Source organism: Esox lucius, chromosome 17 (assembly GCF_011004845.1).
Source record: "Esox lucius isolate fEsoLuc1 chromosome 17, fEsoLuc1.pri, whole genome shotgun sequence".
NCBI classification, from domain to species: Eukaryota; Metazoa; Chordata; class Actinopteri; order Esociformes; family Esocidae; genus Esox; species Esox lucius.
Genome location: NC_047585.1, coordinates 1,355,176 through 1,376,625, shown reverse-complemented (window position 1 = coordinate 1,376,625; position 21,450 = coordinate 1,355,176). Strand labels below are relative to the sequence as shown.

The 21,450-nt window shown below is 40.5% G+C and overlaps 1 protein-coding gene across 2 annotated transcripts; it reads right to left on the bottom strand.

Annotated features, from left to right (window-relative positions):
- Positions 1-3,158: 3,158 nt before the first annotated feature.
- On the bottom strand, positions 3,159-7,322 carry tomm34 (translocase of outer mitochondrial membrane 34). Of its 2 annotated transcripts, none has more exons than XM_010903158.4 (8): positions 6,809-7,322; positions 6,394-6,533; positions 6,123-6,222; positions 5,387-5,539; positions 4,948-5,102; positions 4,646-4,793; positions 4,357-4,483; positions 3,159-4,272 (listed from the first exon to the last, which is right to left on the bottom strand). In XM_010903158.4, exons 2-8 carry the CDS (start codon positions 6,521-6,523, stop codon positions 4,174-4,176), a joined length of 912 nt encoding a protein of 303 aa, XP_010901460.2. In that variant the 5' UTR covers positions 6,524-6,533; positions 6,809-7,322; the 3' UTR covers positions 3,159-4,173. The 2 variants fall into 2 exon arrangements, with proteins under 2 accessions (XP_010901460.2, XP_010901461.2); XM_010903159.4 differs by having other exon boundaries at positions 6,976-7,322.
- Positions 7,323-21,450: the final 14,128 nt, after the last annotated feature.

Below are 21,450 nucleotides of genomic sequence, written 5' to 3'. Positions count from 1 at the left end.
AAACATGTGGAAGAAGGTGCTCTGGTCAGATGAAACCAAAATCAAACTTTTTGGCAACAATGCAAAACGTTATGTTTGGCGTAAAAGCAACACAGCTCATCACCCTGAACACACCATCCCCACTGTCAAACATGGTGGTGGCAGCATCATGGTTTGGGCCTGCTTTTCTTCAGCAGGGACAGGGAAGATGGTTAAAATTGATGGGAAGATGGAAGGAGCCAAATACAGGACCATTCTGGAAGAAAACCTGATGGAGTCTGCAAAAGACCTGAGACTGGGACAGAGATTTGTCTTCCAACAAGACAATGATCCAAAAAATAAAGCAAAATCTACAATGGAATGGTTCACAAATAAACATATCCAGGTGTTAGAATGGCCAAGTCAAAGTCCAGACCTGAATCCAATCGAAAATCTGTGGAAAGAACTGAAAACTGCTGTTCACAAACGCTCTCCATCCAACCTCACTGAGCTCGAGCTGTTTTGCAAGGAGGAATGGGCAAAGATTTCAGTCTCTCGATGTGCAAAACTGATAGAGACATACCCCAAGCAACTTACAGCTGTAATCGCAGCAAAAGGTGGCGCTACAAAGAATTAACTTAAGGGGGCTGAATAATTTTGCACGCCCAATTTTTCAGTTTTTTATTTGTTAAAAAGGTTTGAAATATCCAAAAAATTTCATTCATCTTCATGATTGTGTCCCACTTGTTGTTGATTCTTCACAAAAAATTACAGTTTTATATCTTTATGTTTGAAGCCTGAAATGTGGCAAAAGTTCGCAAAGTTCAGGGGGGCCGAATACTTTCGCAAGGCACTGTAGCAACCGGTATTATTATTATTATTATAACCTTTATTTAACCAGAAAGATAACTCATTGAGATTAAAAATCTCTTTTACAAGAGTGTCCTGGCCAAGACAGACAGCAGCACAATTAACAAGGTTGCAGACATAAAAACATATAACATCAACATATAACAAATTATGGCAATAATAAATAGTGAGTTTCAAGGTCATAAAATATCACAGTTTCATTAATGTTTATCACAAGCAATAGACAACAGCAAGGATCGTCCGAATAGTCAGTCATAACATCTACAGCCGGTTTGTGTAGCCTGCATGTCATTTAAAAGTAATTTGAAACCAACTAACGAAACCGGCGCTTGAAGTTTCAGGACATTTTGCAGCTGATTCCAAGCACAGGGGCCTGCATACTTAAACACCCCTTTTCCCAATTCAGTCCAGACGTGAGGGACAGATAAAATGATTAGGTCCTCAGAACGAAGACAATATCTTCCGGTACCTTTCTTGTGATGTAAGATTGAAGGTATGGGGGAAGCAGACCAAGAATAGCTTTATAAATGAAAATGTACCAATGATTAAGTCTATGGGTGGACAATGCAGACCAACCCACCCAAATTGTAAGTAAGATTTCCGTCTCTCACAGACCCGTTAGTTTTTCTTTAAGAAGCCCTCCTGTTCTCCACTATTAACTGCACCTGTTTGAACTCGTTACCTGTATAAAAGACACCTGTCCACACACACAAACAGACCCCAACCTCTCCACAATGACCAAGACCAGAGAGCTGTGTAAGGACATCAGGGATAAAATTGTAGACCTGCACAAGGCTGGGCTGGGCAACAGGACAATAGGCAAGCAGCTTGATGAGAAGGCAACAACTGTTGGCACAATTATTAGAAAATGGAAGAAGTTCAAGATAACGGTCAATCTCCCTCGGTCTGGGGGTCTATGCAAGATCTCACCTCGTGGGGCATCAATGATCATGAGGAAGGTGAGGGATCAGCCCAGAACTACACGGCAGGACCTGGTCAATGATCTGAAGACAGCAGGGACCACAGTCTCAAAGAGAACCATTAGTAACACACTACGCCGTCATGGATTAAAATCCTGCAGCGCACGAAAGTTCCCCCTGCTCAAGCCGGCGTATGTCCAGGCCCGTCTGAAGTTTGCCAATGACCGTCTGGATGATCCAGAGGAGGAATTGGAGAAGGTCATGTGGTCTGATGAGACAAAAAATTTAGCTTTTGGTCTAAACTCCACTCGCCGTGTTTGGAGAAAGGAGGATGAGTATAACCCCAAGAACACCATCCCAACCATGAAGGAGTTGCTCCGTAAAAAGCATCTCAAGGTCCTGGAGTGGCCTAGCCAGTCTCCAGCCCTGAAACCAATAGAAAATCTTTTGGAGGGAACTGAAAGTCTGTATTGCCCAGCGACAGCCCCGAAACCTGAAGGATCTGGAGAAAGTCTGTATGGAGGAGTGGGCCAAAATCCCGGCTGCAGTGTGTGCAAACCTGGTCAAGAACTACAGGAAACGTATGATCTCTGTAATTGCAAACAAAGGTTTCTGTACCCAATATTACGTTCTGCTTTTCAGATCTATCAAATACTTACGTCATGCAATAAAATGCTAATTAATTACTTAATCATACAATGTGATTCTGGATTTTTGTTTTAGATTCCGTCACTCACAGTTGAAGAGTACCTATGATAAAAATGACAGACTTCTACATGCTTTGTAAGTGGGAAAACCTGCCGATTTTGCAGGTTATCAAATACTTGTTCTCCCCACTGTATATAGTTTTGTTATACTCCAGTTGCATACTGGCTGTGCAGTAAATGGCATCCTTCATATACAGCAGGTTACTCCTTCAAGATCCAATCCGACCAGGTGAACAGTCAGTTGCTGTGCCCTTGATCAAGCCGTTGATCTAAATAGTTTACAAAATGTTTAGCAAAAATGGGTAAATTGTAATACAGATACTATGAATTATCAAACCTCAGGGGAAATATAGTTGCCCCTTCAAGGCCAATATTACATGCTGTATAATGTATCTTGTATATACACATTTTGTACGAGGTAAGCGTTCAAATATTCCACTCAATTAAATAAAAGAGCAGCAACCAAGAATATACCCTGAAATGTCATTGTTTGAGAAATAAGACACCCAAAACTAACACTCTACACCACCTAAATTATACTGATCATCCAAAAATAAATTGGCATTTTTTTTTTATATAATTCTGTCATTCAAAATAAGACATCTAGATATGACGCAATATTGACAGACCTGATAACTTGTCAGGTGAAATAGGTAATGTTTCAACAAGCCAATACAATGACCATCTGTATTCATTCTTGAGGAATATTTAATGTTGTAGATATTTATTAAAAAATAACCACATCTTTACAGAGTTGTTCACCCATGGAGATATTATCGATAATGTTAAGCACCTATTTTTGTGTTTACAATTATGATGTCATGATTGTTTTCATTTTGATTGGCCAATTGATCCTATATTAACACCTGCTGTTCACCATGTTTTTTTATGTGTGATGGTATTTGACTGAAAAGTTGCTGTTTTCTATTAAATCATAACATTTGTAAGCATTTTATTTCGTTTGATATTTTTTTCTCACACCTGGTCATTTATTTTCAGGTGTATGATGTGTTACTTATTTGTATTCACCTATTTTTGAAAGAGAAATGTAAAAAAGATTTAAGTGAATAACGTTATTTGCAGAAATGCTCAAATAACTACCATGAACTTGCATTGGATTTGCATATTTGAATTTGAAACAGTGCCAATGCACTGATTGGCCTCTATTCTTCAAATACTGTCCATGCATTGATTCTTGTAATACCATGTCCATGTAAAGAAAGCAACATTTAATTTCTTAATTTGGGTGACCTATCCATTTAACCACATAAGTAATGACATGACACTAATGAAACATGATACAGTACAAATGCATAATCCTTGTGGAAGAATGGTTGAGCACTATCATTTAAATTAATGCATCAATTGCATGTTTACATGAAGGCTTAAGGCATGGATGCAACCCAGAAGCCAGTTATATAAATTGCAATGTTACAAAAGCAACTTATGTTGACATTACAGTTAATGACTCAATTGGAAATTGCCTTGAAGAGCTGTATGCCTACAACATGCTTTTGGAATAAATCCAGGTGTAACAATGTGCTGCATTGACTGTGCTTCCTTGTAGTAGTCACAGCAATACTCCATCTTGGGTGGGAGTAAGTTAAACAGGCCAGGAAATAGATTAGAAAATTGCTTCAGTGAGTGAATACAGGCACTTCAGACGTGTGCACCTGGTCAGCATGGTAGGGTCCTTCACATCCACTCGAATCACAAGCTCACTTCCTTTGCACTTCAAGCAGCAATTTCTGTGCAGCTGTGTTCTTTGGCTCAACTTTCAGCAAGTTGTTTAGATCTTCAACACAAGCTTTGTAGTTCTGAAGGGCAAAATTAAACAAATTTAAACAAAATTAAAAAAAACTGACAAGTGATGCATTTTTGTTAATCAGAAAGGTTCTCACTTTTAACTCTTTGTGTGCCTGAGCTCGTCTGTACAGTGCCTTGACATTTACGTTGTCTAGCTGCAACGCTTCTTCACAGTCTTTCACTGCCTCCTTGTACATCTTTTCAGCGAGGTAGCAGAGCGCCCTATGCAGTTAAAAAGGCACAAATCAGGAATCAAGGATATCCCAACTGAGACAGTTAAGTAATTACATTTCACATTATGATATTACAATTTAGAGATTGGAATACCATCTTAAGGTTTCTTTGGCTTTTGTCTACACACCAGATAAACATTTTACAGCTCACCTATTTGTGTAGGTTGTGATTTCTGAGGAATTGTGTTTGAGGCTCTGAGTGTATTTCTCAATGGCTTTCTTGTACTCTCTCTTTTTCACCAGGCCATTGCCTTCCTCTTTCAGTGATAGGGCTTTTTTAATGTCAGTCTCTCCAAGGGCTGAAATAAAAACATATACATCTGAGTTCTGTCACCACTTCATAAACTTGTGTACAGGTTCTGCAAACAGTAGTATTAGCCCAATTACTAATTGTATTCAGTTTATATTCATACACTGACCGCAAAACAAGACTGAATCATATGAAAAACAAACCAGATTTATTTTTCCCTTGTGTGCCATTGTGTTCTGTCGTGTGATGGTTTGATGCCTGAGACAATTTTTCTTTGACGGCCATTGGAACAGTTGGAATAGGTGGGAGCTTATCTCGCCATGAGAGTCCATCCACCTCTGTCAGACACTTTGTCATTCTGGAAGGAAAAGCGGTTATTAACTTTTGAATAACAATACCTTATGTCTATAAAGAGTTAGAGTTAAATTACCCAAAAAACTGAAGGGAAAATGGGTTCTTTAAACATTTACATTTTTGTCATTTGGCAGACACTCATTCAGAACAATTATGATTAATGTCTTGCTCAGATAAACAATTACAGACAGATAAACAATTACAGTTTTACTTTGTCAGGTTGGGAATTAGAACCAGCAACCTTTCAGTTATTGGCACAACGCTCGAACACCAGGCTATGCATTCTACCTGTTGGTACCCTCATGGGCTGCAGGTATGTTACAGTCTATCTGCAGGACCGTCTTGTAGTCCACGTAGGCTAATCTGTACCTCTCCAGTGCTTCATACGCTGCAGCGCGACGAAGGAGAGGCTTGATGCCAAACGGAACCAGGTCAAGAGATCTATAAAATAAAATGTAGCAATATTGATGCAGTGATACTGACAAACCATGCAGAGAAACTACATAATAACACAAAGTAAAATGTAAATAAATCATCAAAAAACAAATATTTTCTTTCTCGTCATACAAACACCTTGGTGCTGCGTTTGTACAAAGTGAAACTAATTACTAATGACTTTCGCAAAATGGGAAGTTTTACAGGAAGGGAACATGTGCACGCAAAGCTAGAGCAATATTTGCTTTATTTGTACTTTATTTCGATGGGTGTAGCATTGAAGAACTGGATTTAACAGATCAGAACCATGTACCAACTATTCAAATTGTATGCATAAACAGCTCAATGGAAATGGAAGCAAAAGGAGAACGTTGAATTTTTGTTGCACACATACCCAGTCGATGAATTCATACCATTTTGTGCAATAATATTTTAACTATGATCAAGGAATTACTGAACTATGCATTCTGAAACACAGCCACTGTGGAATGCCTTTATAAGTCATCTCATTAACAAATTAAAGGAGAAGACAAAGGCTTGCAGGATTCGCCACAAAAGATGTCTACAAGATGCCTAATGCACAACTTACACAGTGCAGTCCTTCACACACTCCCCACAATTTCCATCCTTCAGATAGCTGGCTGCACGGTTTGAATACAGTATACTAAGATCCTCTGGATTCTTCTTTCCTTTAAATGAATAACAGTAGTAAGAATGTATTTGAACATAAAGTTAAGGTGGTGCCGCTGGTTTTAAAAACTGCTTAAGAGTATTTCAGATGAATTAAAAACAACGTAACTAGATCATAGAAAGTACTAGAACATTAAAACAACATGTTGCAGACCGGGAAAGCTGCTAACCTGACTTCTCCACTTCTTTAATAGCCTGGCTGTAAAGAGAGACAGCCTCCCCATACTGTCCAGTTTTAAAGCATTCGTTTCCAGTTTGTTTCAACTCTGCCCAAGACTGAGAACGACGCTTCTGTGGCATCTTCGTTTTGCTGTAACAAATAACACATTGAAAGAGAAATGTTAGCTAGCAAAATAGCTAACGTCAGCTAGCTTGCTAGTTAAGGTTAGCTCTACGGGTTGGCCACTTAATGTTTTTGCGAAGTAAAATATTTAAAAAGTATATTATTATTGTTTATAGTAAAATTAACTGAGCTGCTATCCACATCTTTTCCTTAAAAAAATAATATAAAAATAAGTACAAATTGATGTGTCTCTGGCTAGCATAACTAAGCTAATTCCTTAAAAGTAGCAAGCTATGTCTTACCAGTGAGTGAGTGAACCAATCAATCTTGATAGCTTTCTAGCTAGCAAGGTGTAGCTATCTATTGTAGTCCCCAAATCGTCAAACGAAAAATCGGTTTGCTTAACAGATCATAAACAATCTAGCTAGGTACCTAACTGCAGTAGCTAGAGATGTAAAATGTATCTTACTTGGTATCAAACCACCAGCCTATTTGGTTTCAGACGGGCGTCCACTACTGTTTTGGGCAAGGAGGCACGCTGTCAAGAACATGCTAGGTTGCTCTAGTCGGCTTTTGGTGTTCTATTTCATTTTCCTTTCTTTAGAGAGGGCTTGGCTAGTTTCTATTCGGGGATTGGGCCTGATGATCAGACAGTAAAAATCAGTTTGTGATAAAAGCCCCAAATGTGGCACAAATATAATTAGAGAATAACAAGAGCAGCTGGGGAACGTATGAACTCTTAGCTGATAGGCATGAAATCAGCATTGTACCATGACAATAATTTTATAATTACAACCTCCATGCTGTGACCCACGAACAACAATGGAGAATATTGTGCGGATGGTGTTCTTGATCCTTGGCATTTGTCTGTTTGTCACAGCATGGAGAAAAGCAGTTTTTCAGAAGAAACTATAGGCAGCCAGACAAGGTACTGCTGAAAAAAACAGGAGAATTTGGGAAGTGATTAATCAGAACTACGAAAACGACAAGAGAGCTATGGAGAGGGCTACGGTTGCTCAATGTGATGCAATAGGGTAAGCTAGCACGGTAGCTAATTGCGATCATGTCTAGTGTACAACTTATTTAATGAATGTTAGCTACTGCAAGTTAAGTGTGTATCGTCTGTTTTGGCATTCAGTCAATCAACTAAGTGGTGGGATTTAATTTTTCCCGGATTCACTAACACAGTGGGTGCAGAACTTCAGAATGTCCGAAGAAACAGTAATCTGTCTGGGCAACAAACTTCATCCAGTGATCGAAAGGCTAAAAAAAAAAACTTTGCAGGCGTGTACCTCTAAAGTAGAGGGTAGCCATTGTGCTGTGGAAACATGCGAATGGCTCCTAGTACAGAAATTTCAGACGTCTTTTTGGAATAAGCATAACAACTGTGTGTCGGTGTGTGCAACAGTTCTGAGCTGCTGCAGAGTTATTGTTGGTACCAGAACAAATGAGTTTTCCAGACCCAGAGATGATATAAAAAATGGCCACATACACTGAGAACAGGTGGGGACTCCCGCAGTGTATTGGTGCTATTGACGGTTCACACATACCCATCACGGCACCACAGGAGTACTTTTGTGACTATTTTACACATAAAGGCTGGCATTCCATCATCCTTCATGGTGTTGTAGACGGAAAGGGAAAGAGCTTGCATATGAAGTTTGGGTTTTAGACTGTCCACATTGAGGGAGTTGACCAGCCGTGGCAACCATTTTCCAGCATACACCAGGAATATTTGTGAGGTAAATGTGGGCTACTACGTCCCAGGAGACTCTGCATATCCCTTACAGAACTGGCTCATAAAACCATTCTCTGACACTGAACGGCAGCAGATCTAGACCAGGAAAATCTCCAGAGCACGGATAGTGGTTGAAAGTGCTTTTAGTAGATTGAAGGCAAGGTGGTGTTGCCTCATGAAGAGAAATTACTGATGTCGAACTGGTCAAATCTATGGTGCTGACTTGCTGTGCTCTGCGTAACCTATGCAAGAGTCATGGAGAGACATATGACAATGTGTGGGATGCAGCTGTAGCAGCAGAGCATATGGTGACATTGACAGAGGGCGTGGAGGAGTTGGGCAGGGATGTACGAGAGGGGCTGATGCGCTACTTGAATAGCTAAAATAGTAATTTTTGTCTTTCCTGTTACGAGAATAGAACTCTGAATTGTATTGACACGTGTTGTTCCACCTTTCCGCATTGTTTTAAAACTGTGTGTATTTTATAAGGTTCTGTATTAACTTTATTCAATTAAATGCCCTTGAAATTGGAAACCATGGTCAAATACATTTGTAACAAGGTACAACACTTAATTTAACAAAATGTGCCAATAAAATAGCAAAATATATACAGAAATGAAAGTGTTAAGATGAAAAAACAGTGCAACACAGCAAACTATATACATAGGTAAAATGTAGTGCAAATACAAAGTAGTGCAAAGTATAAAATATCATATTTGGCACAGGGGGTATGGTCCAGAGGCAGCGGATTCGGGGAAGGCTGGCCATTCAATGCCTGTACAAGCTGGCTCAGTGTAGCAAGGAAGGCTTAATTGAAGGCTGCCGTTTGAGCATTGTCCTCCCTCCTCAAGTTTGCTTCCAGCTCCCTTGCATGTGCCACATCTTCGATGACCCACTGTAGGTGCTGCTCACGCTGAGCCCAGTTCAGTTCCTGCTGCTCCACATCTGCTTCCTGCATCTCCATTAGGACAGTTAGAGGCTCATGCTCCCAATGCTGTTTCTTCCTTTATGGGCAATAAAGAAAAAATTTGGTTAACCCATAAATGTTTATCCAATATTATTTGATAAATAGCTCAGTTTGGAGCTTGAGACTTCACACTTCTCAACCCAAGACTTAAGTTAAATTACCACAGGTTCTACATTTTTGTGAAGAAAATAGATTCCCAGGTGGTTCGCTGGAAGTTGACTATGTCGGTGCTGCCACCGGTGCTGGTTCCCGACTCGAAGCTGCTGTTGGTCTCAATGGGGCCTCATCTTCCATCATCGAACTCTCCTCGCTGATCGATAACATTTACTACTGCAACACAAATACAGCACTAATATCTCTAAACAAGAAAACAGGCAAGCCTAGTTCAGCCGGCCCACAATATATATATTTTTTACCCTCTCGAGATTCGAACCCAAGTCACCCACTTGAAAGGCAGTGTCGTTAACCATTACACTACATTTGGTGGCTGTCAGTATAGCCTCTTGTGTTTATCTTGAACAAGATCCTCTTTTGTCACTGGCCGTTTTAACAGTTAATTGGCCATTCGTGAATTACATTGAAACAGTTAAACTAACATTTCTTACCAAGTAAACATCCAACGTTTTAACAGCGTATTAGCCAGTAATAGGCTTTACCGGTATCTACAGTAAAGCCAAATACAAGTATTTGATACATTGCCGATTTTGCAGGTTTTCCTACTTACAAAGCATGTAGATGTCTGTAATTTTTTTCATAGTTACACTTCAACTGTAAGAGATCTAAAACAAAAATCCAGAACATCACATTGTATGTATTGTATTAATTTGCATTTTATTGCATGACATAAGTATTTGATCACCTACCAACCAGTAAGAATTCTGGCACTCACAGACCTGTTAGTTTTTCTTTAAGTCCTCCTGTTCTCCACTCATTACCTGTATTAACTGCACCTGTTTGAACTTGTTACCTGTATAAAAGACACCTGTCCACACACTCAGACTCCAACCTCTCCACAATGGCCAAGACCAGAGAGCTGTGTAAGGACATCAGGGATAAAATTGTAGACCTGCACAAGGCTGGGATGGGCTACAGGACAATAGGCAAGCTGCTTGGTGAGAAGGCAACAACTGCTGGCGCAATTTTTAGAAAATGGAAGAAGTTCAAGATGACAGTCAATCTCCCTCGGTCTGGGGCAACATGCAATTAAAATATGCCGTCATGGATTAAAATCCTGCAGCGCACGCGAGTCCACTCGCTCAAGCTAACGCATGTCCAGGCCCGTCTGAAGTTTGCCAATGACCATCTGGATGATCCAGAGGAGGAATGGGATAAGGTCATGTGGTCTGATGAGACAAAAATAGAGCTTTTTGGTCTAAACTCCACTCGCCGTGTTTGGAGGAACAAGGAGGATGAGTTCAACCCCAAGAACACCATCCCAACCGTGAATCATGGAGGTGGAAACATCATTCTTTGGGGATGCTTTTCTGCAAAGGGGACAGGACGACTGCGCCATATTAAGGGGAGGATGGATGGGGCCATGTATCGCGAGATCTTGGCCAACAACCTCCTTCCCTCAGTAAGAGCATTGAACACGAGCATTGAACAACGACCAGAAACACACAGCCAGGGCAACTAAGGAGTGGCTCCGTAAGAAGCATCTCAAGGTCCTGGAGTGGCCTAGCCAGTCTCCAGACCTGAACCCAATAGAAAATCTTTGGAGGGAGCTGAAAGTCTGTATTGCCCAGCGACAGCCCCGAAACCTGAAGAATCTGGAGAATGTCTGTATGGAGGAGTGGGCCAAACTCCCTGCTGCAGTGTGTGCAACCCTGGTCAAGAACTACAGGAAACGTATGATCTCTGTAATTGCAAACAAAGCTTTCTGTACCAAATATTAAGTTCTGCTTGTCTGATGTATGAAATACTTGTCATGCAATAAAATGAAAATTAATTATTAAAAAATCATACAATGTGATTTTCTGGATTTTTGTTTTAGATTCTGTCACTTACAGTTGAAGAGTACCTATGATAAAAATTACAGACTTCTACATGCTTTGTGTTACGGCTTGTGATACCTAGAGGTGGCGCCCCAGGTGCCGAAGCACCTTTGGCGAGTCTGTGAGGTCGTAAGTGCAGAAGATACCGAACCAACACAGATCACGAGTACGTGTCAGGGGATTTTATTCGTTCCCGATGACAATGAGCAATTAATAAACGATAGCAGAAACATAGCCTATAAAAAAAACCCACCAACCTGTCTGCAACCGACCCGCATGGAAAAAAAAAAAAGGGGAAAAGGGGTCCGACCGTAACCAAAACAAAGAACTAAGCAAAAGATGTATTCTTCCTGACTAACAAAAGGTTCCCTAACTGGCACTCTAATAAGGCGCCCTTTGCAAAACATACAGTGGTTGGTTCGTTCGGTACTTCCTAGTGTGTTTAGACATATAGTTACCTACGGACAAGTATACCCGCGGGCAGCTCTGACTATATACCTTCCCCTCCTCCCCTACGGAGAGACAGGTGTTTAACACAAATTCCAAAATAAACCAAACACTTAAACTACAATTATAACACGGTTCTTCATACCATACAAAAACAATCTCGCTCTCTCTCTTTTTCTCTCCTCCCCTTTCTGCTCCACCATCTCAACCACTCCTTAAATCCTCCGTAAGTCCCGCATTACACGGTCAACGACTCGGCGCAACAGCTGCGGCAGATCACGGTTGATTACCCCGCGGAACATAAGTCAACAGGCGGAGTAAGAAAAGAAAAAGAAACGCCTACAGCCGCCACACGTTCAACACGAAAAATAATATTATGAAACAAAAGAAGCTACTGGGACACGTAACACTTTGTAAGTGGGAAAACCTGCAAAATCGGCAGGTTATCAAATACTTGTTCTCCCCACTGTACTAACTGACTGGAATAGTCATAAGAATTGAGCAGTTGCTAGTGAGCCTGCCAACACTATTTCAATTCATGGCATAAGAACTTAGATCACACAAATTTGATGCCAAGTGGGGCTAACAGCCAGTAGCCCCACTACAGCGTCATATCGTATTTCAGACCTGATTGGCTGTCTGTCTGGTGCCAACATTAGTCGGCAAGAAGAGCGAGGATAATAGATTGTCTTAGCTAGCTTGTTAGCTTTACAAACGGCAGATAATTTGAGAAAATGAATAAAGTGGAACAGGTTTGAAACCCGTAATTTGGAGGAGAAACTTTAAGTAAAGCGACTTGGTGCCCATCAGCAACGGGATATTGTCATCACTCAAACTGCTGGTAAAAGTAACCGCGGGTTTAACGTGGAGTGATTTTTGCAGAAAAAGTGGCTAATGGTTATCATACAACCGGCACTTCTGTTTTCCATGTCTGCTATTTGGTGGAGATGGTACTCGGTCGATGAGGGGTTACAAAGATTTGAGACATCTTTCTGAGAGGATTGCAAAACATGAGAGCAGCGGTAGTCATGTGGACAATTCTGTAAAATTGGGCTTACTTGGAAGGGTAAATATCACAGCCCAAGTTGGCAGTGCATACAGGCGCTCCATTGATGCATTTTGAGACTGTGTGAAGGCGATTCGAGACTTCAGAGGCACTATGACGCTCAGTCCATCTTCAAAGGGACGTCTAGCACGGTACAAAACGAACTGTTAGAACTGTGTACGAGACATCATTTGTTGCCATACAGGCAGATGAGACAACTGATGTCTCCTGTAAATCACAAATGGTGGTTGTGTTGCGATACATGTTGCCTGATAATACAGTGACAGAGAGGTTTTTGGAGTTTGTGGAAGTCAAAGATAAACTGGACTTGGCCTCTCTAATAGCATCAAGGGTGTGCTGGAACCATTGAAGCTGGGAGAAAAGCTGATCGCTTAGACTTATGACGGCTGTAATGAGTGGAAATATCTGAGGGGTACAGATGCTAATGAAAGGGACATACCCACATTTGTTCACTGCTATGCTCACCAGCTGAACCTGACATAGCAGCAACTTTGTTCAGCAAGGATGAGCATCCTGAAGGTGTTTTTTGCAGATTTAACTGCTTTTGCCACCTTTTTCTCTGGCGCTTCAAAACGTGTTGCGGCACTTGCTGAGGCAACACAGAGACGCATTCCAAGGCCACCCGCTGTATGATGGAACTTTAAAAATAGAACTGTCAATGCAGTTTGGGAAAACTGCGCTGCTCCTGTGTATGGAGGACATACGCACACAACCAGGATGGGATGAGGCCACCATAAGTGAGGCAAACTCTGGGACCGAGCCTTTCTGCAGCTGCTGGAATTTCTTCCTTATGCCAGAAGTTGATGTTTTATACAACACGCTGCAAAAACAGAGCATCAATGCATCTGGGATTAGCAGTGAGCTCACCCGTTTCAAGGAGAATGTCCAGAATATGCGGAACCACAGATGAATGGGCTGCCACCTTTCACGATGGAACAGATGTGCCAGGCCGACGAGTAACCAACACAGCGCTGGTGATGGAGGCATGCGACACAGTCATCTCCCAGGTGGAGCAGAGGTTTCCACAAAGTGACCACCTGATCGCTGCCAAGCTGGTTGAGAGCTCGCTCTTCCCACAATCTTTCCTGTCATTCCTTACATCTGAGCTTGACTCTGCGGTGAAATTATGGCCTCTCGGAAACGAGGAAAAGTCTGAGCTGACCACTCTGTACCGCCACACTGAGTTTCACACTGGTAAGACGGCCCTGTATCTGTTAAGATTCATCCATGAGAACAACCTAGAAGAGGCTTTTGCTTAGACCGTCACTCTGCTAAAAATTATCTTAACACCTATGAAGACATCTGAGTCAGAGAGGAACTTTTCCACCTTGAAGAGGTGGCAATACCATGGGACAGCCGCGACTCAACGAATTGGCCATGTTGTCCATCAAAAGCCAGCTGATTCAGCATCTACATGACTTCATTCCCAAAGTCATCAAAAAGTTTGCCCAGAGGAAGAACCGCCGTGCCATCTTTCTCTTCAAGTGAGCCCTCAGCCTTGGTGAGTGAAAGCATATTTTATCATCCTGCCTTCGGGTGCTGGTCCGTGCATTGGTCATATTTTTGTGCTGAATTGATTGATATAGATGGTGACGAGTGTCAGTGTGTCCATGCTTATCTATTAAGGTTGTTGTCATAGAATGGATCTGTATCCCTAAAAAGTTGTCTTTCTTCGTTATGACCTTTCAGTAGTATTGAGCTCATTGCTATTCGCGTATGGCCCTGTAGAGCTTGGTTGCATTCCTAATTTAGGTTTGTAAATGTAACAGTGTTAATTTTACATTCATTGACCATAACACGCTATAACAGTATTGGGCTTGTTTTGGGCATGTTTTTGAAGTTGCGGTTGCTTGTTGGCAACACTGACTCTGATCCTCACCTATTGATTTCCAGTAGGGAGACATGCTGGTCTTTAGGTGAAAATCTCAAAATATATACTTCTGAATTTCTGTATATGTTGATTTTCACATTTTTTTCACAATTTTATGAGAACAAAGCTTTCAAGCAGAGTATGGGTTAATGTAAAAGTCCTTACCATCCTCTATCAGGGACTCCAAAAAAAGCCTCGTTTCCACCGCAGGAACTAGGAACCTTTTCAGGAACTCGCTGCGTTTCCGCCACAGGAACCAGGGTCTAGAAGCAGGAATTAGGAATTACATTTTACCCCCTAAACAGAGTACCAGAACTTTTGGGGTGGGGCTTGCGGTGCTGAACATTTCTGATTGGTCGCGTTGTAATAGAGTTTACTCGCAAAAGTTTTCAACCGCGATTTTTAAATGTCTGCAGCCGTCCTCTGTGTAGTTAAGGAGTTATTTGTGCTAACAAACAGAATAACTTTTTTATGGAGAAGAAATCGTATGACAGATGGACGGACAACAAAGTCCAGGGCTTATTGTGTTTATGTTGAGGACCAAATACAGCAGGAATTGGAAACAGCAATCCGTAATAATAAGGTGTTTGTCAAAAATACCCTGCAAGTTAAATGAGCTGAAAATGAGCTGAAAACCAGGAAACTGCTGGAAGAAGCTTAAAAAATTAAAACAAGATTACAAGAAGATCGAAGATCACAATAACAAAAAAGAAGAGGCAGAGTATGTGGTTTGAGCTTATAGATGTGCTGGGTCACAGGCCGGGCTTCTCTGGCAATGCAGCTGTGGAAGCCATGGTTTTGGAAGCCTTGGTGGAAGACACAGAAACTGGATAACCAATCGGTTTAAGGTTTATCACAATGTTTCACATGATGTATGTTAAATGCTATAAATTTGTGTTTTGGAAAAGTCATGAATGATATTTCATTTCTATACTATTCATGTGTTATTGTCAAGTTGTTGTTCCTACATTAGCTACAGGCACATCAAGTTAGCCTAGCTTACCTCCCCCTATTATTGGCCACCCCCTATTTTTATAGTGATGTATGGGACGTAAGTATTTAACGTATTTATAATGTATGGAAATTTAAGTTGCATATCGTGAAATTCAACTTTTGCGACAGACCAGACATCATCATGTAGGCTATTATCAGTGATATGTCTTTTTTTCCTTCTTCACCAGAAGGCATGAAAGGTAGCGAAAACCTTTTAGTAAACACGCAAGTGAAACTGTCATCAGGCATTTGTAACACAAATAAATAGCAAATAAAACATTATTGAACAAAAAAGTAAGGCGGCCGATAATAGGGGTCGTATTTCTTTGCCACATCGCTAACCAACTAGCCGAAAATGGTAATATTTCCACAGAAATTTCAGAAATGAGATTTAATGACATGTTAGTTAACATTTGTATGTCTATAATAATCATTAAACATTGACAACTTGATCAAATGAATATTATAAGATATTTTTCAAAAACTGCTGTTGGCTACTGTGATTGTGTATTTATTTATAGTGGTGTGTTTGTGTTAATTTTCTTCTTAGGAAAGAGGAAAAGAGACAGACTTCGGGGCACGACGCTAATCGGGCCATCCTGCAGCGAGGACAGGAGCAGCAGGACCACCATATGCAGCTGCTATACTGAGGAATGAGTCAGGCTGAGGAGAGCCGCGTCAAGAGCGATTAGGAGGCGAGAGTTGGCGTTCCTTGAGTCTCAGGCGGAATAAAACCTATGTACATCGACCATGTACATTATTGCTTTATCTTCTTGCTATATTTTTTTTAATTCTAACTAAGTAGTTGAAGTTTGCTATGCCACCATTCATAAGCATATTACACTCATGTATCTACAAAAATAATAATTCTACCAATCTCTGCTAGTTTACATTATGTTACTGCCATATCTAAATGTTCAATAATACTACCCAGATTGATGCTAGTTTACAGTACTCTTTGTATTTTGCATCTACATTTTTCCAGATAAATAAATAGAACTCCCACACACTGTGTGGCTCACTGCTGAAATATTTATTAATCACAACAGATAAAGAACAAACATGTAAAACCAGGTGTACTGTAGAGGCTGAGCGCCTAGACGCACGTACAGGTCTAATGATGTACTTCAGACCTGTACCTGTGTCTAGCCCATTGGCCTCTACAGTGGATGGCAGTGTCCTGTTAGGCTGGTTTAATGCAGTGACACAACAGCCGTGTCATGTCTCCCCAGTTATGGTTGCAATTGACAGCACAGGTACAGAAAGGAGTCCTTAGACATACGGAAATCCTTTATCCCTGGGCCTCAGTGAAAGTTGGAACCACGGTTTCCCACCACTCCGTGGTGTACCCAAACGGATGAAGAAACACAATGAATTCTGCAGTACTCGCATATCTGAAACACACAAAAAGGTGCCAATAATAAGTCAATGTAGTTTACAATAACATTGTAGCCAATTGTGATTTACTTAGACTTTATATAGGCCTACTAAAAAAAAATCTTACCATTCTAGTTATTGTGTGTGCACAATGGCGCGAATCCGTCTCAGTCATCTCATGGTCAGTCTCTGCGATAACTCGTAAAATCTGTTCACTTTATTGGTATTGCAACTCGTCTAGCATTTCGGGCATTTTGAACCCGCTTTGCTACTACTGCTCATCTCTTTTCCACAATGACCACATATGCAAACCAATAAATCATGATCAACATAACTTGAATCTCCTCAATTGTTACTGTTATATTGCAGTGTCGCATAAATAATAAAGATACCTGCCTGTCGCTTTGTATAGCGTATGGTGCATATGTCAGCAGACTAATTTGCCTAATCTTCACAGGTCTTTAGACCGCGGTGGAAACACACACAACAATGGGCTGAAGGTACACTTCAGTTCCTTGTGTAGCAGTTCCTGGGACAAAGGTTCTGGGTATTTTTTGGTGGAAACGTGGCTTAGCCGTCACTGAGTCGAGGCCGCCGGTCTATGGCCATATATAGTGTCCATCTGGTCAAACCATTTCCAGGTCTTTCGGTTGAAACCACTTCAACCATTGTGGTCCTTTATAGACCACTTTTATGTTTTTTTGAGTTGGGTTTGTATGCAGAGCAGAGCTGGTACCATGCTGTGGAAAAGCTCCCAAAGCTGGTAGGCAAGTAGAGTCGAGCCGGTACCATGCAGTGGAAAAGCTCCATTTGAAAAACTCCTTCTAGGGTGAAGATATTCAGAAACTCCGTTATTAGTGTTTACAGGGAAAACAGAAATTTTGGCTTGTAACTTTAGAGTGTGCACCGTTAACTCCTTTGTTTACATGAGGCAACTTTGTGCAATGGCGGTTTTAATTTTGCTAACAGGACTTTTTACATGTTTACACAAATGTAGAATTACTCTGCCACTAGACTGAAAAACAGAAACAAAGACGTGGTATTCCAATGGACTTGCATGGTGGCCCCCTTATGCTGATCTTAAACACAGTGTCTTTGAAACAGTTAATATTCTGTGTACAGATGTACAGTGAGGAGAACAAGTATTTGATACACTGCTGATTTTGCAGGTTTTCCCACTTACAAAGCATGTAGAAGTCTGTCATTTTTATCACATGTACACGTCAACTGTGAGAGATGGAATCTATCACAATCTGTCACTCTGAGTGACAAAAATCACATTGTATGATTTCTAAGTAATTAATTTGAATTTTATTGCATGACAAGTATTGATACATCAGAAAAGCAGAACTTCATATTTGGTACAGAAACCTTTGTTTGCAATTACAGAGATCATACATTTCCTGTAGTTCTTGACCAGGTCTGCACCAAGGTTATAATCGTTAAGGAAAACAAACGAAAAAATAAAAACTAGGTGGGAAAAAACATTGTCGTTAACTGAAATAAAAATAAAAACGAGGCATTACAAAAAAACAATAACTAAAACTGGAATGTGTGGTTGACAAAACTAATTAAAATAAAATAAAATTAGAGTAAATGTTCTTAGTTTTCGTCTTTGTCAATGTCTTTCCTTTTTTAATGCTATTTAAAACACGAAGAGTATTCGCTCAGCTGTGTTTCCTTTCCCTGCTCTCCCTCCGTCTCTCTGTCACTCACACACCCATCCACCCACCCACCTCCCCTCCATGAGAACAAGTGTTCGACGTTGAAGCAAGTTCGCGAAAGGTTGGTATCTCGTGAACACCTTTACACAATCACACATTAAAAAGTGGTAAAAAAATATTTTTAATTCTGAATATAATTTTGTCAGTGTGTTAATGTCTACCCGAGAAGCGATTGCGCCTTCTTTAGAAAGTTAACTAGTCGCAAGTTTGAGGTAAAATGCACTTGGGTTGTCGATGTCAAAACACTATAAGCTGTGATTCAAATATTAAATAATGTCATGTCATTTTTACTTTTACACTGAATGTTTGCTGCTTCAATCCAGATGAGTAGGCAGAAGGCTATTGTATAAATTTAGAGTAGGGTGAGAAAATTGTACGGCTGTGGTATTTGCAGTTCATCATGTATGTCTTCTTTAGTCTGTTGGCTATTTAGTTTTTTTTCTGGGCACACATCACTTCCACATTTTGCATTTATTGAGGAGTGTAGACTGTTTACATATTTGTGCCCATATGTACATTTTATGTACTGGTTTTATTGTTGAATAAATATTTTCTAAAATTGTATGATGTTTTTGTTGAGTTATTATTACACAATACTTTTTCTGACCTTTTTGAATCTTGCCCCTGACAAATAGCTCATATTACAAAAAATGACTAAAACTAACACTAAAACTAATAAAAACTAAACTAAAACTAAGCATTTTCAAAAAATTAAAACTAAACTAGCAAACCCACTTAAAATTAAACTGAATTTGAAAACAAAAAGTCAAAACGAAATAAAAATAAAAACTAATAAAAAATGCAAAACTTGAATAACCTTGGTCTGCAAACACTGCAGCAGGGATTTTGGCCCACTCCTCCATACAGACCTTCTCCAGATTCTTCAAGTTGTCGTTGGCAATTGTTGAGATAAATGTAGTTTAAATAATGCTGATTTAATAACCATGTATTCTTATGTTTTTGTTTTATTAAATTGTATGCTGCAGCCAGGTTAGGGAAATATGACTGAATACAATAACCATAAAAAGTTTAGAACTCCATACATTACACTCAGCCACACTCACTCAGACTTTACACCTGGCTCAGATAGAGAGACAAGATTAAAACCCCACAATTAACATACAAATGAAACTGCCCCCCATACAGCACAAAGAGACCCTCTGTCTCCAGCCCCCTGATGTTCTAGTCTAGGTTAGGACAATAGAATGTAAATTACTGTAACCTGATTAAGATTTCACACCTGTATGCAAAGAACCTGTTGATCTATGACCGAGAGTGAGAGCATGTCCTTCCTCATTGGATAGCAAAAACCAAGAGATTCGTCCAACATGTCACCATGCCAACGAAGAGCCAATAAGTATTTTGTGGAAGCTCGAGGGTTGAGCAAATATTTGACCGCTGCAGTGTATTTCATGTATTTTGACTTATCAATTCATATTAATAAATCTTTGTGCTAAATTTCCATTTGGACCGGAGCCTCGTCCTTCTTCAGAAATTCTGGTACACGTAAAATTCTTAACACAATACAGATTTTCAGCTCCTTTTCAAAGATTTTCTATTGGGTTCAGATCTGGAGACTGGCTAGGCCACTCCACAACCTTGAGATGCTTCTTACGGAGCCACTCCTTAGTTGCCCTGGCTGTGTGCTTCGGGTCGTTGTCATGCTAGAAGACCCAGCCACAACCCATCTTCAATGCTCTTACTGATGGAAGGACGTTGTTGGCCAAGATCTCGTGATACATGGCCCCATCCATCCTCCCCTCAATACGGTGCAGTCGTCCTGTCCCCTTTGCAGAAAAGCATCCCCAAAGAATGATGTTTCCACCTCCATGCTACACGGTTGGGGTGGCATTCTTGGGGTTGTACTCATCCTTCTTCTTCCTCCAAACACGGCAAGTGGAGTTTAGACCAAAAAGCTCTATTTTTGTCTCATCAGACCACATGACCTTCTCCCATTCCTCCTCTGGATCATCCAGATGGTCATTGGCAAACTTCAAATGGGCCAACAATTGTTGGCCCAGGCACCAAGCTGCTTGCCTATTGTCCTGTAGCCCATCCCAGCCTTGTGCAGGTCTACAGTTTTATCCCTGATGTCCTTACACAGCTCTCTGGTCTTGGCCATTGTGGAGAGGTTGGAGTCTGTTTGATTGAATGTGTGGACAGGTGTCTGTCAGGTTAATACAGGTTAATGAGTGGAGAACAGGAGGGCTTCTTAAAGAAAAACTAACAGGTCTGTGAGAGCCGGAATTCTTACTGGTTGGTAGGTGATCAAATACTTATGTCATGCAATAAAATGCAAATTAATTATTTAAAAATCATACAATGTGAAGTTGAAGTGTACCTATGATAGAAATTACAGACCTCTACATGCTTGGTAAGTATGAAAACCTGCAAAATAGGCAGTGTATCAAATACTTGTTCTCCCCACTGTATTAATTTTTCAGGTGTATGTATTTGTAATACAGTATTACCCCAACTATCCGCGGTTCCACATTCAAGAAGTCAGAAATTCAAAAAAAGCACTCATTTCAGCCATCCAAGCGCTAAAAAATTTACTTGTCAGAGAAGATGACCTTACTCCATTCATCTAAGGTCCAATCCCTATGGTCTTTTGCAAACTTTAGCCTGGCTCTTCTTTGCTTCTCATTGATGAAGGGCTTTTTTCTAGCTTTGTACAACTTCAGCCCTGCCCCTAGGAGCCTGTTTCGAACCGTCCTCGCCGTGCACTTCACTCCAGCTGCTGTTCACCATTCTTTTTGTAGGTCACT